The sequence below is a fragment of the Bombina bombina genome, chromosome 5, assembly GCF_027579735.1.
Source record: "Bombina bombina isolate aBomBom1 chromosome 5, aBomBom1.pri, whole genome shotgun sequence".
Classification (NCBI taxonomy): Eukaryota; Metazoa; Chordata; class Amphibia; order Anura; family Bombinatoridae; genus Bombina; species Bombina bombina.
In genome coordinates this window covers 1,119,168,571-1,119,182,935 of record NC_069503.1, presented here as the reverse complement: position 1 = coordinate 1,119,182,935, position 14,365 = coordinate 1,119,168,571, and the positions used below count along the sequence as shown (strand labels likewise).

General features: G+C 37.5%; 1 protein-coding gene across 1 annotated transcript in view; it reads right to left on the bottom strand.

Annotated features, from left to right (window-relative positions):
* Positions 1–14,365, bottom strand: part of ADGRB1 (adhesion G protein-coupled receptor B1) — a 736,329-nt gene that overhangs the window by 417,829 nt on the left and 304,135 nt on the right. The window contains 1 exon segment of the mRNA XM_053715405.1: positions 3,010–3,078. Coding sequence (XP_053571380.1) covers positions 3,010–3,078 — 69 coding nt within the window.

Genomic DNA, 14,365 nt, shown 5'->3' with positions numbered 1-14,365 from the left:
TAACTCACAACTCAAAGCTGTGACAATGGGGCAAGTACAAATTCTTAATAATTGCTCATTTTTTTGAGGTGCGTAATTTCGCAGTGAGTTTTTCCCATGAGATTTTTTTCATAAACATGTTTTATTAAATCTAGGCCAATATATATGCAGTGATCAAGTACATATTGCAATATGGTATCCATTACATATATGTTCACAATAAACTATATTAGTGCCTCCTGCATACATTTCTTCATTTATGAGTAGAGCGGACTCTCTGTGGATCTCAATGTATAATAACAATCTATGCTGCCAATGCAATCTGTAATGTTTTGATTAGCAATCGCTGGCAATGAAGAGGTTAAGATTATAGAGGGATTTCTGTAAAGAAAATGAAACACCTTTATCTTCAAGCACTTGGATTACACAGCTACATCTATTACATTAAATAAATAATCCCTTATGACGCATTTCAGAAATATCAAAAGGGGTGACTGATGCACTTTAATTAATAAAATTAAAATGTGCAATCAGAAAAAAAATGTGTGACTGTGTTTATCTGCTCTGATTACTCATTTTTATGTAATATCCCTGTTTGCCCAACAGTTCCCAGTGCATTTCTTTATTTATTGTCACCATAGGAGGCAACATAAGGGGGGAAAATTAGAAGCACAAGTTTGCCCATAAACAATCCAATTAATATTGAATTTGTTAGAAATATTTTTTTTTATTTTCTTATCTTTTTAAGTCAAGATATTAAATGTAAACCGTACATTGCACACCAAAAGCAGGGCATGAAGTGCTATATCATATCATAGGGTTTATGCAGTGAAATTAGGTTACAAACCACGCACTATCAGGGGCTTAAAGAGACAGTAAATGCCTTGAGATATATATAACAAAATAACGAGTATTGCATTGGGCAATGATACTTTTTTTATTAGACTAACTATACATTTTTTTTTTAGCTCTACGGGTTAGCGAAAGAGCAAAAAGTGTTTACTTTCAACTCAACGAGTGCAGAAATCTTACTTCTATTTTAATTAACACTCAAGCGGGAGCGTTAATTTGTGCTCCACTTGCAATCTGGCCCATTGTGTTTAGTGTCACTTTAAAGAGACATGGAACTCAAAATTAAACTTTCATAATTAAAAAAAAAAAAAAAAAAAAAAAACCTTTCCAAGTTAGGTAAAAATGTACCTCTTATTTCCATATGAGCATACTTCGGTAGGCTCAAGAAAGTGCATGTGTTATGAGCAAAACTTAATTTATTTTATTTAAAAAAACAAAACAACTTTCAATCTCTTAGAATCTCTGAAATTGATTAGAACAACACACTCCTACATGGCTTGTCTGTTACCCAGATCTCTGCAATCTCTGCAATCAATCCGCAACTCATTTCTATCATTTCTTGTTCATATATTATCCTACTGCAGAATATTTATAACCCTCACACCCTTATTAACAATTACCCCTAACCTCCTAACCACCCTTAGAACTGCACCCTAAATTGAAAATCAGTATTTTCAACTTGCACCTGATCATACAAGTACACTTTATACTACTATTCCTTTAGTCCTTTAGTCAACACTAAAATTGTTATTATTTAAAAAGATAGATAACACCTTTACTATCCATTCCCCAGCTTTGCACAACTAACATTGTTTTATGTTAAATTGTTAAACATTTTATAACATTTAAACCTCTACATTTCTGCCTGTTTTTAATCTACTACATAGAGCTTCACGTTTTTATATTTACTTTTGACAACAGGGGACTGCTAGTTCATGTGGGCCATATAGATAATATTGCGCTCACACCCATGGGTTGTGCACAACACAGCTAAAATGAAAGTCAATAGATAATAAATAAAATGTAATGTGATTAGGGGGCTGTTTGTAGAGACTTAGATGCAAGGTTATCACAGAGGTAAAAAGGGTATTAATATAACAGCGTTGGTTATGCAAAACTGGGGAATGGGTAATAAAGGAATTATCTATCGTTTTAAACAATGAAACATTTCGAGTTGACTGTCTTGTATCGATGTAGTGCTGCATAATCTGTTGTCACTTCACAAATGAAAGGAAATAATAATGATATGCAAACACTAAGAAGGGTCATTAATGGCCAATTCAGAGAAACATATTAAATGAAAACAAATGTTAACCGATGACAGTATAATATCAAAGAGAGTGACATGAGACATGACAGTATAATATCAAAGAGAGTGACAGGAGGATTTCTTTTCTAACAGTGTTTATTTGTACCATCAAAATAAAATCTTTTTATTTGGTATATTTATTGGGACATGTGTCTTTCAAAAAACTAAATATAAATAAAAGCTAACCAGTACCAAATAATATACTGTACAAAATATGCCAGGTTGGCAAATTGTGTATAAGTATTACTAAACACTTATACGTTTTCTAGTATGATTAAAGGGACATTCAACTCCAAATTTAATTTGCCATAAATAATTTAATTATGCACAATTGAAAAACTTTGCTATGAATCTTCCTTTTTTATGTTGCCTGCTCTTCCCATAAAGCAATTCTGAAAATTGTGGTGTATCCACCCCCCATAGAGGTTAGAGTGCATTCTGTGGCATGCCTACATGCTGCACAATGATTGGCTGATATTTTCAGGAGCTCATTTATATTTGTCTCTAACTGGCCACAGCAAAAGAAGTAAGATAAATAATATTACAGAGGCTTTTCAATGGAATTGCCTTGGTCTTTCATATTTTACTAACAAAATGGCAGTTTTAACATGTTTTAAAATATTTATTTTTGTAGAGCAGTGAATAATTCCCAATGCATCTATTTTAAAAAATGTCCCTTTAATATAACCAACCACTTGTAATTTGTAATATATAATAAATATTATATATTATTGTCTTTGGACAAGCACTTATGTTTTTTACCCACAATAAGACCGTTTGTCTTGTATCACCAGCAACAGCCATAACACAACTTCCACCCTGGGCTACTGATAACGATTATTGCTTTGTAAGAATACACAAGTACGTACCATCTGAGCTTCATCCCACTTGTCACGGTTTTCTTCTGACAGCAAGTTGCTGATGATCTGTACAAAGTTCTACAAAGAGAATATATAAAGTCAGTGTTTGTGAGGCAATTAGCATATGGACAGATTGCTACCTAGATGAGTTGTGAAGTACAGAAGAACAGTTTGCTTATTACACTGACTAGCTCCCTATTTTTCTTAATGTTGTTTGGCACATTTCTTCCCACCTCTTACGCTACAGCAGATTTAACATTTCATATAAAGATAAATAATAGTGGGGTACAGAACGCTTGGCACATTTTGTCTTTCCATATTTTCTTGATCATTATTTGTGGTATTTAACTTACTTAATTATTTTTAATCATTCATATTGCACGTGCCAGTGCTGCACATTTTGGGCTAGGTTACAAGTGGTGTGCTATAAGTAATATTGTGACTGTGCAAACTTGCATGCGTATTAGAAAGCTGAAAGTGATCACATTCACTCGAGCACAAACAAAATTTGTGATCGTAAGGTTAGCGCAACTGAGGACCTCGCATACAGGCTATGGGCCAGATTACAAGTGGAGTGTTATTTAACTCTCCGGCTTGATCGTTACCTGCACTAAAAGTATGTTTTTTTGTGCTCGTTAGGTTGCGCTCGTATTCTTAAATTAAACTGTTTTCGCTCACACACTAACCCCATGACCGCAAAAAGCCGAACTCAGAATATCGCATGCATGTTCACGTCTTTCCCCATAGAAGTCAATAAAGCAAAAAAAGTGGAAAAAAAACCCAACTGGCACAAACTCAATTGCATATTCCCATGTGCGCTAACCCGACATGAAAATATGAATATTTCACATTCCATTGTTCTTCACATAGCAGAATATGTTCTATTTATTCATAAATATATACATATTTCTACATATATCTGATGGTATTTTGGTAAAATATATATTTATACCTAAATAAAGTATATATATATTGATTGATATGAGATTGAAGAACATTGGCTACTCGTCATGGCAGACGTCACAAGCCTCTATACGATCATTCCGCATGAGGATGGTAAGAAATGTGTCCATGACACTCTATTGCAATATCCGTATGTTGGCCCACCAGTCGACTTTTTAATGGAGTTACTAGATCTGAGCCTTACCCTAAACTACTTCCGCTTTGAGAAATCCTTTTATCAATAAGTCACCGGCACGGCCATGGCCTCTAATGTGGCCCCGTCCTTAGCCAACCTTTACATGGAACATTTTGAACGCACAATAATGAAGGTACATCAGAAGACGGAGGTAGCATTCTATAAAAGGTACATAGATGACCTGTTCATTATTTGGACAGGGTCTGAACAGGACCTTAATGAATGATTTACAACTTTGAACCAATTGGACACTCCTGTGAAGCTTAAGATCACATATAACACCAAATCGGTGGATTTTTTGGATCTACGGATCTATAAAGCAGGTAACAAACTTGGCAACATGCTATACCAGAAACCAACTGACAGAAACGCACTGCTCCACGCCACCAGCTGTCATCCCAACCAAAAAAGTTGGGATGCTATCGGTGCATAGGATGCACTACTTGTAATTCTATGCTTCCAGGGGCAACATTCAGTCACCCCCATAAGAAGAAAAAGTTCACGATAAGACATCGACTAACATGTACAACGAAGTTTGTCATTTACCTACAGAGTTGCAGCTGTGCCAAGTTCTATGTAGGAAAAACATCAGATGATGCCCGTACAAGGATGGCGAATCACCGATCGGCCATTAGAGTGGCAATCAAGAACCAAAAGAGTGACCAACCGGTCGCAAGACATTTCCTAGAGGCTGGACACAACCCCACAGATCTTCGCTTTGTCCTCATTGACCATGTCCCACCTCTGAAAAGGGATGGTGAGTGATAGGAATAGAATTCTCCTCCAAATTGAAGCTAAATGGACATATCAATTAAACACTATACAACCACATGGACTAAATTCAATGCTCGATTGGCATTGTTTCCTTTAATGAGTTTGTCCAGTGATTCTACTTTCTGAGAGTCCATGAGCCATTTAGCTCTGTGTGTTCATAATTTTAATACACAGATTTTGTATAAGAATAATGTTTTTCCCAATTTTTGAGTATGGTGTACAGCAACTTGTTATCCAGTTGGCTGTGTATATCACCTCTGGTCAGTGGGTGTCGCATTCTCTATTTTTCTGTTTTTGTCCCTAACGCAACATGTATTGTGTCTCTCCCTGTGGGTGCTACACGCATCATTTTGGATCCTCTTTCCATATATTTCATATTTTTTCATTTTTTCATTGTCTCATATTTTTCATATTTTTCATTGCTCCACATTTTTATAGCTCATATTTCCCAGATTGTGCACATCATGTATATTTTTCATGTATTTTTGTACATTGAAGTAATTTAGCTAATGGGGGTGCACACTCATTCTCTGCTCACTTACAGACCTACGTCTATACTGGGTATATCACGCAGAATTTATGCCCCTGTATATTTGTGTAATTACCATTGTTTCAGGTGCTGTATGTATTGCTGGCTTACTATACAGTATGTGTGTATATTCCTGTCTTTTTATGTACTGGTAACATGATGATTGCTGCGCCCTGCCTGTATGGCAGTAACAGCGTGTTTTCCAACGAGACAGCTGCTGTTTGTTTTCCCAGCTGATCAACGCGATGATGCAATAGGCGCCGCCACCTGTGACACACGCTGGCATTGCGGTCCTCGACGGGAACGCAGCAGCCAAGCTTCAAAGTGCTTAATATGCGTATTACTGTATATTATCTTGACTTATATGACGTTGTATATATACCTGAATGTGGATCATATGATTGGCCTCCCCGTTTGTGAGTGTGAATGCGCGGATCGCAATGGTGACACTACGGTGTCTGCATACTTGTACATAACACTGTGTGGGATGTGGCGTATTTACTTGGTTTAAGTGAGTCTGTATCCATGGTGTTAAAAGCATGATTTCTGTGTGCAGGTACTTCTAAAACATATTAAGGTCTTCTCTGCTTTTTTGCAATTTGTAAAATTAGTTTGCTCTGTATACATTGGATCTTATGAGAACTGTTGTGGTCCTGATGTTGCGTGTTATGTCTTGCCTGCCTATTGGGTGAGCTGTGTGGGTGTGTATCTTGTTTAGAGAGGTTGCTATGACAACCTTTTGGCGTTTTTTTCACCTAGGGGGTGGGATTTGTGTTTCATTGTTTGTTTGTATAAAGGAATGCATTTCACTTGTATTCTTTGTCTGAGGAAGGGGATATGGTCCCCGAAACGTCACAAATAAAAGCACATATGTAAAAGGACCAGTGAGTGCTAGCCATCTGTTTATTGATATATATATATATATATATATATATATATATATATATATATATATATATATACAGTACATACACTTAATTATATATAGGTATAGATATATACAGACACTGTGTATATATATATATATATATATATATATATATATATGTGTGTGTGTGTGTGTGTGTGTATTTATATATTTAAATATGTATATACAAATAAACACATATATACAAATGTATGAAAACTTTGGTGCCCTTTCCACTCAAATACCATAAGACATAAAAAATATTTTTTTATTACATTTTAATGTTTTATTATGTGTTTTACTGTGCATTTACTGTAAATATTTTACATTGCAATGCTCTTTACACACAGTGCCGGGTTAGCGCACAAGTGATAAGTGTTAGGTATTTTTTAATAATGCGCTCTATTGAAGTCTATGGGGGGGGGGATGCGTTAGCATGGTCACAATATCCAAACTCCTGATATTAGCGTGCATCGGTTTTAACTTGTAATAAGAGTGCAAAAGTTTACTTCTAGGTGTATTTGCACCACTTGTAACCTGACCATTTTTATTTAGAGACTTATGCAACATTCCAATCCTTTACTGTGCATTTAAATCCAAGAATGCCAAGAAAGGGTTAAAAGAATGGCATTGCAATGCCTTCCAATTCTTTCTGGCACTAAGGGGTTAAAACCTTTTATTTTTTATTTTTTAATGGTAAAGATTTTTTTTTCCATAGATGATCTCATTTATAGTTCATATATCTTTGATACATGTTGCAGAGCAGCCAACTCACAGTTCCACCCATTCTCAGATTCAGAAGATTTCCAAACAATTCTAAAGCAGGAAAGCTGTCTTCTCTGCTTTCCCTTTAATGGAACCAGACCACCGCACACACAGAGTTAGACTTGAGATGGGTGGAGTCATGTTTGAAAGCACATATGCACAGCACTAAATAGCAAATCAATTTTCCAGGATTATGAGCACATACTTTTATGCACAAAAACTGATCTTACAAAACCATGGCAGAATGTTTGGATAATTACTACCCTTTAATGCTCTGATACGTTTTTTTACCATTATGATGGTGCATTGTAACCAATATCATATTGTCAGTCAAACAGTTCAGGAAGGTGCCATAAAAACTTTATTTAATAACAAGAATAATATTATTTATATCTTTAAGTGAGTTTGCAGTGAACATAAATATGGTACTCTGGATCTAAGTCAGTACATGTAAATACGGTACTCTGGATCTAAGTCAGTACATGTAAATACTGTACTCTAGATCTAAGTCAGTACATGTAAATATGGTACTCTGGATCTGAGTCAGTACATGTAAATAAGGTACTCTGAATCTAAGTCAGTACATGTAAATACGGTACTCTGGATCTAAGGCAGTACATGTAAATACTGTACTCTGGATCTAAGTCAGTACATGTAAATATGGTACTCTGGATCTGAGTCAGTACATGTAAATAAGGTACTCTGGATCTAAGTCAGGACAAATAAATATGGTACTCTGGATCAAAGTCAGGACATGTAGAACAATTTATTTCTACAAACTGAAAATGACATGCTTGTGCCCTAAGTATTCATTAATTTCATTCAACTGGAGCTCAAACAACAGAGACATCCTGAAACATGGCTCCATAAGTCTTCTTAAATCTACTTAAAACATTCCTACTTTTTACCCACCCTCCTCATCATCTCACCTACCTAGATTGTGTAAATGTGTTGTGTTTTTTTGTTGTTAATTATTATTTTTATAATTATTATTTATAACATGTAAACATATTGCGCAGCACTGTGCTGGGGTACATTAAATAAACATAAGACAGGTATATTTACACATAGAAAATCATTAGAGTGACCTTCTACCTTTACAGCCCACAATGAAAGAGCCATGGGAAGGGAAGGTTTGTCTGGTTACATGAAGAATTGGTAATAGATGTGGGTTAGATAATTTATGATATTAGGCAATTTGATTATCTTGAATAGTTTTTTTTTTTTTATGCAAGCTTTACATGTTTGAAAACTAGGAGAAGGTATGATGATAAGTTCAGTGTTAGAGAAGTTCTGCTGAAGTTGAGAGGGGAAGTGGTGATGACAGGACTAAGAGTCAAAGGTTTGAAGCCAAATGTAGGAATTGGTTAGGGGTGTACATTGAGATGATGTAAGTAATGTATGGTTGCTGTGTTGTGAAAGATTCTCCATTACAGGTCATAAAATTAACTTTTTTCTGGAGACTAATAGAAGAATGAAAGGCAGTGCTGAGAGTGTTAGAGGAAAAACTGAAGGTGAGATGGAGGATTAAGGATAAAGTGAAGAGGAAACTACCTGTTGAGAAGTAGCAAAATTAGATGGGATTGGGAGTAGTCAATACTGGTTATGATACATTGACAATGTTTTATTTTGTTTCAAGAGTATGAACTAGAAGAATGTTGGCAATGTTCTGCAAGTGAAGACAGCAGGAGTTGGTGAAAGAGTGGGTTTGGAAATGAAAGGGTCTATTATTATTTAAGGCACTTGACATGGGAGGCTGGTGTAATGGTTCCAATGCAAACGGTGATAGAGATCTTTGATGTTGGTGTCAGTAACTGTCAGTATAGACTGTATATAAATTTCAGTTCCATCATCATGAAGGTGGTACTGGAATACAAACAAGCTAATGGATTTTCCAAGTGCACACAGAGATTAGTACAGGGAGCTTCGAGAAAAAAAGGCTCTGGGATGGCCCAAATCTAGTGAATAGAGGATAGAGATAATAAGATGATAAGGTAAAATAAGTTTAATTAGATATGGTAAGAGCAGAGATATATAAGACAGACATTTATTTTACATGGAGAAAGTCTACTTGACTGAGTGATCTCCTCCAGACGTGATGACCAATGTAAACCCATATCAGGAACAAACAGTGTTGGCACTCTATTAAAAGCAAATCTTCTTTATTTGTTAAAATGACATACAAGACATGTTGGCCTTTCGCATCTAGAACTTTTCAGCTGAGCTTATACATGAGACCATTTGGGAATGAGATGACTCTTGGCTAACTGTAGACATTGTGTCATTATACTCTTATATATACTCTTATATACCTCACTACCAAGGATTAAACTGTTCAGACGCAGAGAAATCAGAACATCAAAGTCAAGACATATGCAAATGTCTAATGAGTAGTGGCTACTCTCCATCAGATATTCTCAGAACAAAAGAGGAAGCTGATAAAACATCACAATGTGACCTCATGAAAACTAAATCAATCTGATGGAATGACATTTGTCACACAGTTTGACCCCTTGAATCGTCAAGACTCTCTGCCCTAACAATAACTTGAAACATACCATTTCCAAGGTATGTTTCAAGTTATTGTTAGAGCCGAGAGTCTTGCAACATGGCTGTAACTTTTTTCCTTTTAAGCATATCTGCATATGACAGGAAGAAGCACAGGAATTCTGCTACTGTCCTTCTTAACCACCCTGCTCTAAGGAACCTCATGCCCCAGAGCTACATCCAACTGCTCTCCCACCCCATGGGGAGTCACTTAATATTAACAAAGTCCATATCTACGCTGTACAAGAGGGTGGTGGACTAGCATCCCCCGCCATATTAAACTGCAACAAATAGCATGTTACATTGAATATCCAACCAACCAAATCCTCAGGGGGAGGGTGGGTGGGCAAATCCGACACCTTGTACCTCACAAAAATGTATTTCCCACTCAGCTCAGTGCTTACGCACCTTAGCTCCACCTTTTTTGAACAACCAATCCCCACCAGGGGGCTTCCCTTCCTCCAGGGGTCAAATGCCCCTTCCCCTTAGGCTCCGCCCAGTCCAGGGACAATCTTTTCCCTCAATAGCATCAAATTTGTAAAATAATAAAGAGACATCTGCTTATCCTGGCTATGAGGATAGTTTACAAAAAGTAGCCAGAAATATTTGTTGTTTCTCTTATTGTAGAGGAGTGTCACTAGTTTATATTCTTTTACCAAGTAAATTGAGAAAGGCTGACAGTGAATCCAGTTCATGGCTAAGATTTAAAGGCATGTTCCACTGTGGTAATCCCACATTAAAGCCTGTAGCCATATTCAATATGGTACTCACTTTCAGTATTCTATAACAAGTCAAATATTTCAGAAAAAGTCTTGTTTGGCTTGAGGCCTATTTAATTGACTGCACACTTTGTCATCAGCAATACATCGGATGTATCACTCGAGAGGTCATGGACCATCTTTCCGACATAAATAGACTAGAAACCGAAACCGGTAAGTTTCTGAAACCGGTAAGTTGCATAAAGCCAACATGTCTCATGTCATTTTAATGAGTGATTAAATTAAGAAAATTTGCTTTTAATAGGAGAGTGCCTGGTATACATTGTTTCTGTTAGATCGAGCACCTCCATATTTTTCTAATATCAACTTAGTGTCTAAGCTAATACAGGCCATTTACCCTAGTGTTCTAGACAGTGTGGCTAAGACTGGGTGTTCAAGCAAGGCGCTGCACGGGCTGTGCAAGTACCACCAGGTTGGATGTTTGTTGTATTTGTATTGCATGGAAGCGACGACACTGAAATTGGTGGAGGAATTGATACGCCCTCAGGCAAGGCTGATTACTGAGAACTGGGAGAAGGTGATACGAGCCACAGGCCAAAGAGGATGACAGAGCTTGATGACCCGGTAAGCCACTAACCCTATTTGAACTGTTTCTTTGTGACAGACTGTTGTGGTTATTACTGCCTATAACGACTTAGCATATCCCACACTGACTTGATGATTACGATCATTTATACCATTCTTTAGATGCTCTTGTCTATACATGACTTTTGGAGCGCTCAGAAAAGATATGATTTTACAATGTAAAACTATTACTGAATATAGAACCCAATCAAATTTTACACATATTACAAATAGTAATCAAATCACCCTTTACCAGACCAACCTCTTGTTTACTTTTCTTAAATTATGTGCTAATATCTGAGATTTACACTGCAAACTGTTTATTAGAGCACTTAGTGTGGTTGTTGTTCAAGGGCAGGGTCCCCCTCTCGGTCATTTTAAATAAGTATTTCTATTGTCCAATATATATCATATATTTGTATATAACACTATATTATTGTTTCAGCATTTTATAAATAAAATATAAGAAGAGGCAAAATACAAACTAACACAGTCTATTAAAGTAGAATTTATTTGCCCATGCCTCTATTTAGAAAGCATGTATTTTCACATTTAGATTAAAGATGTTTTGTGATTCTTGGTGAAATACCAAACTGAGGCCCTACAATATTTATACCCACTCTATTGTCTGTACACAAGTATGAGATAAAATGGAAAGAGCGGTCAGACATCTTGTCTATATTGAGCTGAAACTGAGCATGTTTCGCGACTGACAACCATCAGTTATTAATAATCTCACTAATGGTGAGATGATGTATAGCTCTCTGCTTTGGCAAGATTATCTAAGAAGTCTCATCAATACCTAGAAAATGTTATCTTGCTATGCAGACCACTGGAGGTGCAGGAGAGACACATACTGTACATTGCATTATAATACTCAACAACAAAACAAGATTTTCTTTGATTTCTCTTCAAACTGGCTAGTTTTTGATCATTGGGCCCTAAGGATCTCACTGGCCAATTGCGAGAGGGATATTTGTGTTTCCACCAATGACCAGCTAATTCCAAGAGGTGCATTTTTGCTCCTTATCCTACCTATATATGTTCACCAGGAGAACAAAGTTAACTTGTTCTCCTCTCTCTCTGCTACCCTTACCCCTATACTAACACACATTTTCAACCTCTCCCTTAGCACTGGTACATTTCCCTCATCATTGAAACATGCACTGGTCACACCTATTCTCAAAAAACCTTCCCTTGATCCTACCTCCCCATCCAACTACCGCCCAATTTCCCTCCTCCCTCTTGCTTCAAAGCTTCTCGAAAAACTAGTATATGCACGCCTATCCCATTTCCTTACGTTAAACCCCCTTCTTGACCTGCTGCAATCTGGATTTCGTTCCTATCACTCCACAGAGACAGCTATTGTTAAGGTCACCAATGACCTACTTACAGCTAAATCAAAAGGCCACTTCTCTCAGCTTATCCTCCTTGATCTGTCCACAGCCTTTGACACTGTCGACCACCCTCTTTTGCTCCAAACCCTCCAATCCTTCGGCATCTTTGACACAGCCCTTTCGTGGCTCTCTTCCTACCTGTCAAACCGTACCTTCAGTGTAGCCTTCTCTGGGGCCTCCTCTGCCCCGTCACCCCTTTCTGTCAGAGTACCGCAAGTCTCTTTCCTCTGTCCCCTTCTCTTCTCAATCTATACGTCATCACTAGGTTCCCTTATTAAGTCCCACAGTTTCCAATATCATTTGTATGCCGATGACACCCAAATCTACTTCTCTGCACCAGAACTATCTCCTTCCTTGCTAACCCATGTCACTAACTGTCTTTCTCACATCTCTTCCTGGATGTCCTCTCACTACCTCAAGCTAAATCTCTCCAAAACTGAGCTCCTCATTTTCCCCCCTTCTTCCAAAATCTCCACCCCCAATATCTCTATAACTGTCGACAACTCCATCATTACCCCTACCCCGCATGCCCGATGTCTCGGGGTCACATTTGACTCAGATCTTTCCTTCACTCCTCACATTCAGTCCTTGGCTACAGCCTGCCGCTTCCACCTTAAAAACATCTCTAAAATTAGACACTTCCTTACACAAGACACAACTAAGATTTTAATCTACTCTCTCATTCTTTCCCGCCTTGATTACTGCAACTCTGTCCTCTCTGGTCTCCGCACCTGCCGCCTAGCTCCTTTACAATCCATAATGAATGCCTCTGCCAGACTCATCTTCCTTACACGTCGCTCTTCATCTGCTGCGCCTCTCTGCCAATCCCTTCACTGGCTTCCTCTTGCCTCTAGGATCAAACACAAAACTCTCACTCTTACATACAAAGCCCTCAACTGCACTGCTCCCCCCTAAATCTCAGACCTTGTCTCCATATACTCTCCCTCCTGTCCCCTTCGCTCTGCTCATGACTTCCTACTCTCCTCCTCTCTTGTCACCTAAATCACACTCCCGTTTACAGGACTTCTCAAGACTGGCTCCCATCTTATGGAACTCTCTGCCTCGCTCCACAAGACTCTCTTCTAGTTTTAAAAGCTTCAAGTGCTCCCTAAAGACTCTACTGTTCAGGGACGCATACAACCTACGCTAACCTTTCCTAATACCAGTTCCTCTCCTCCACTGCAATCCCCTGAACCCTCTTAGCATGTAAGCCTAAAAGTCCAGCTGTTTGTAGATCACCTTCTTAAGAGCTGACTACAACAGTGCAACTCTTGGCAGGGCCCTCTACCCTATAATTTTTTTGTTGTACTCTCCCTTTGTTTATAGCGCTGCGGAATCTGTTGGCGCTCGACAAATAACCGATAATAATAATAATAACTTGATAACGGAGGTCAAATAAAAATGTCATGCTTGGTCTTAACCATGAATGTTTCATTTTAACTTTGATGTCACATTAACTCATAAAACTGTAATAAGCTCAGAATCTTTTTGGGTGGTTATCTAAAGCTTCTTTAATTTATTCAGTTGCTGAGATCTGCATGTTTACAACTGAACAAAAAGATGAATGCAGCTCTTTGAAGGCCAAAACATATCCATTTAAATGGCCTGCCGGGCTTTACTAAAGCTCTGAGGTTCGGATTAATCAAGCTCCAGTCTCCTGTTTCACACAGAGACTGTGGACAATTCGGCAGAAAATCGTCATTAGCACCAGTCTTAGGGTTATTTTGTTTCGTTATTATTCTCACTGAAAAAAATATAGTTAGTAAAAATATAGTTAGTACTATTTGAGGTCATGTGACATTTCGGCGGTAATTTGAGCCATCTCTGAAAATTAAAATTTATTTCACAGAATATCGAATTTGTTAGTGCATCAGATTACTACACATAAAGTTAACTGATAACGGAGTTTAACAACAGAAAAGAGAGAATTCTCAGTGGTAAAAACGTAAAATGTTCAGTTATCAT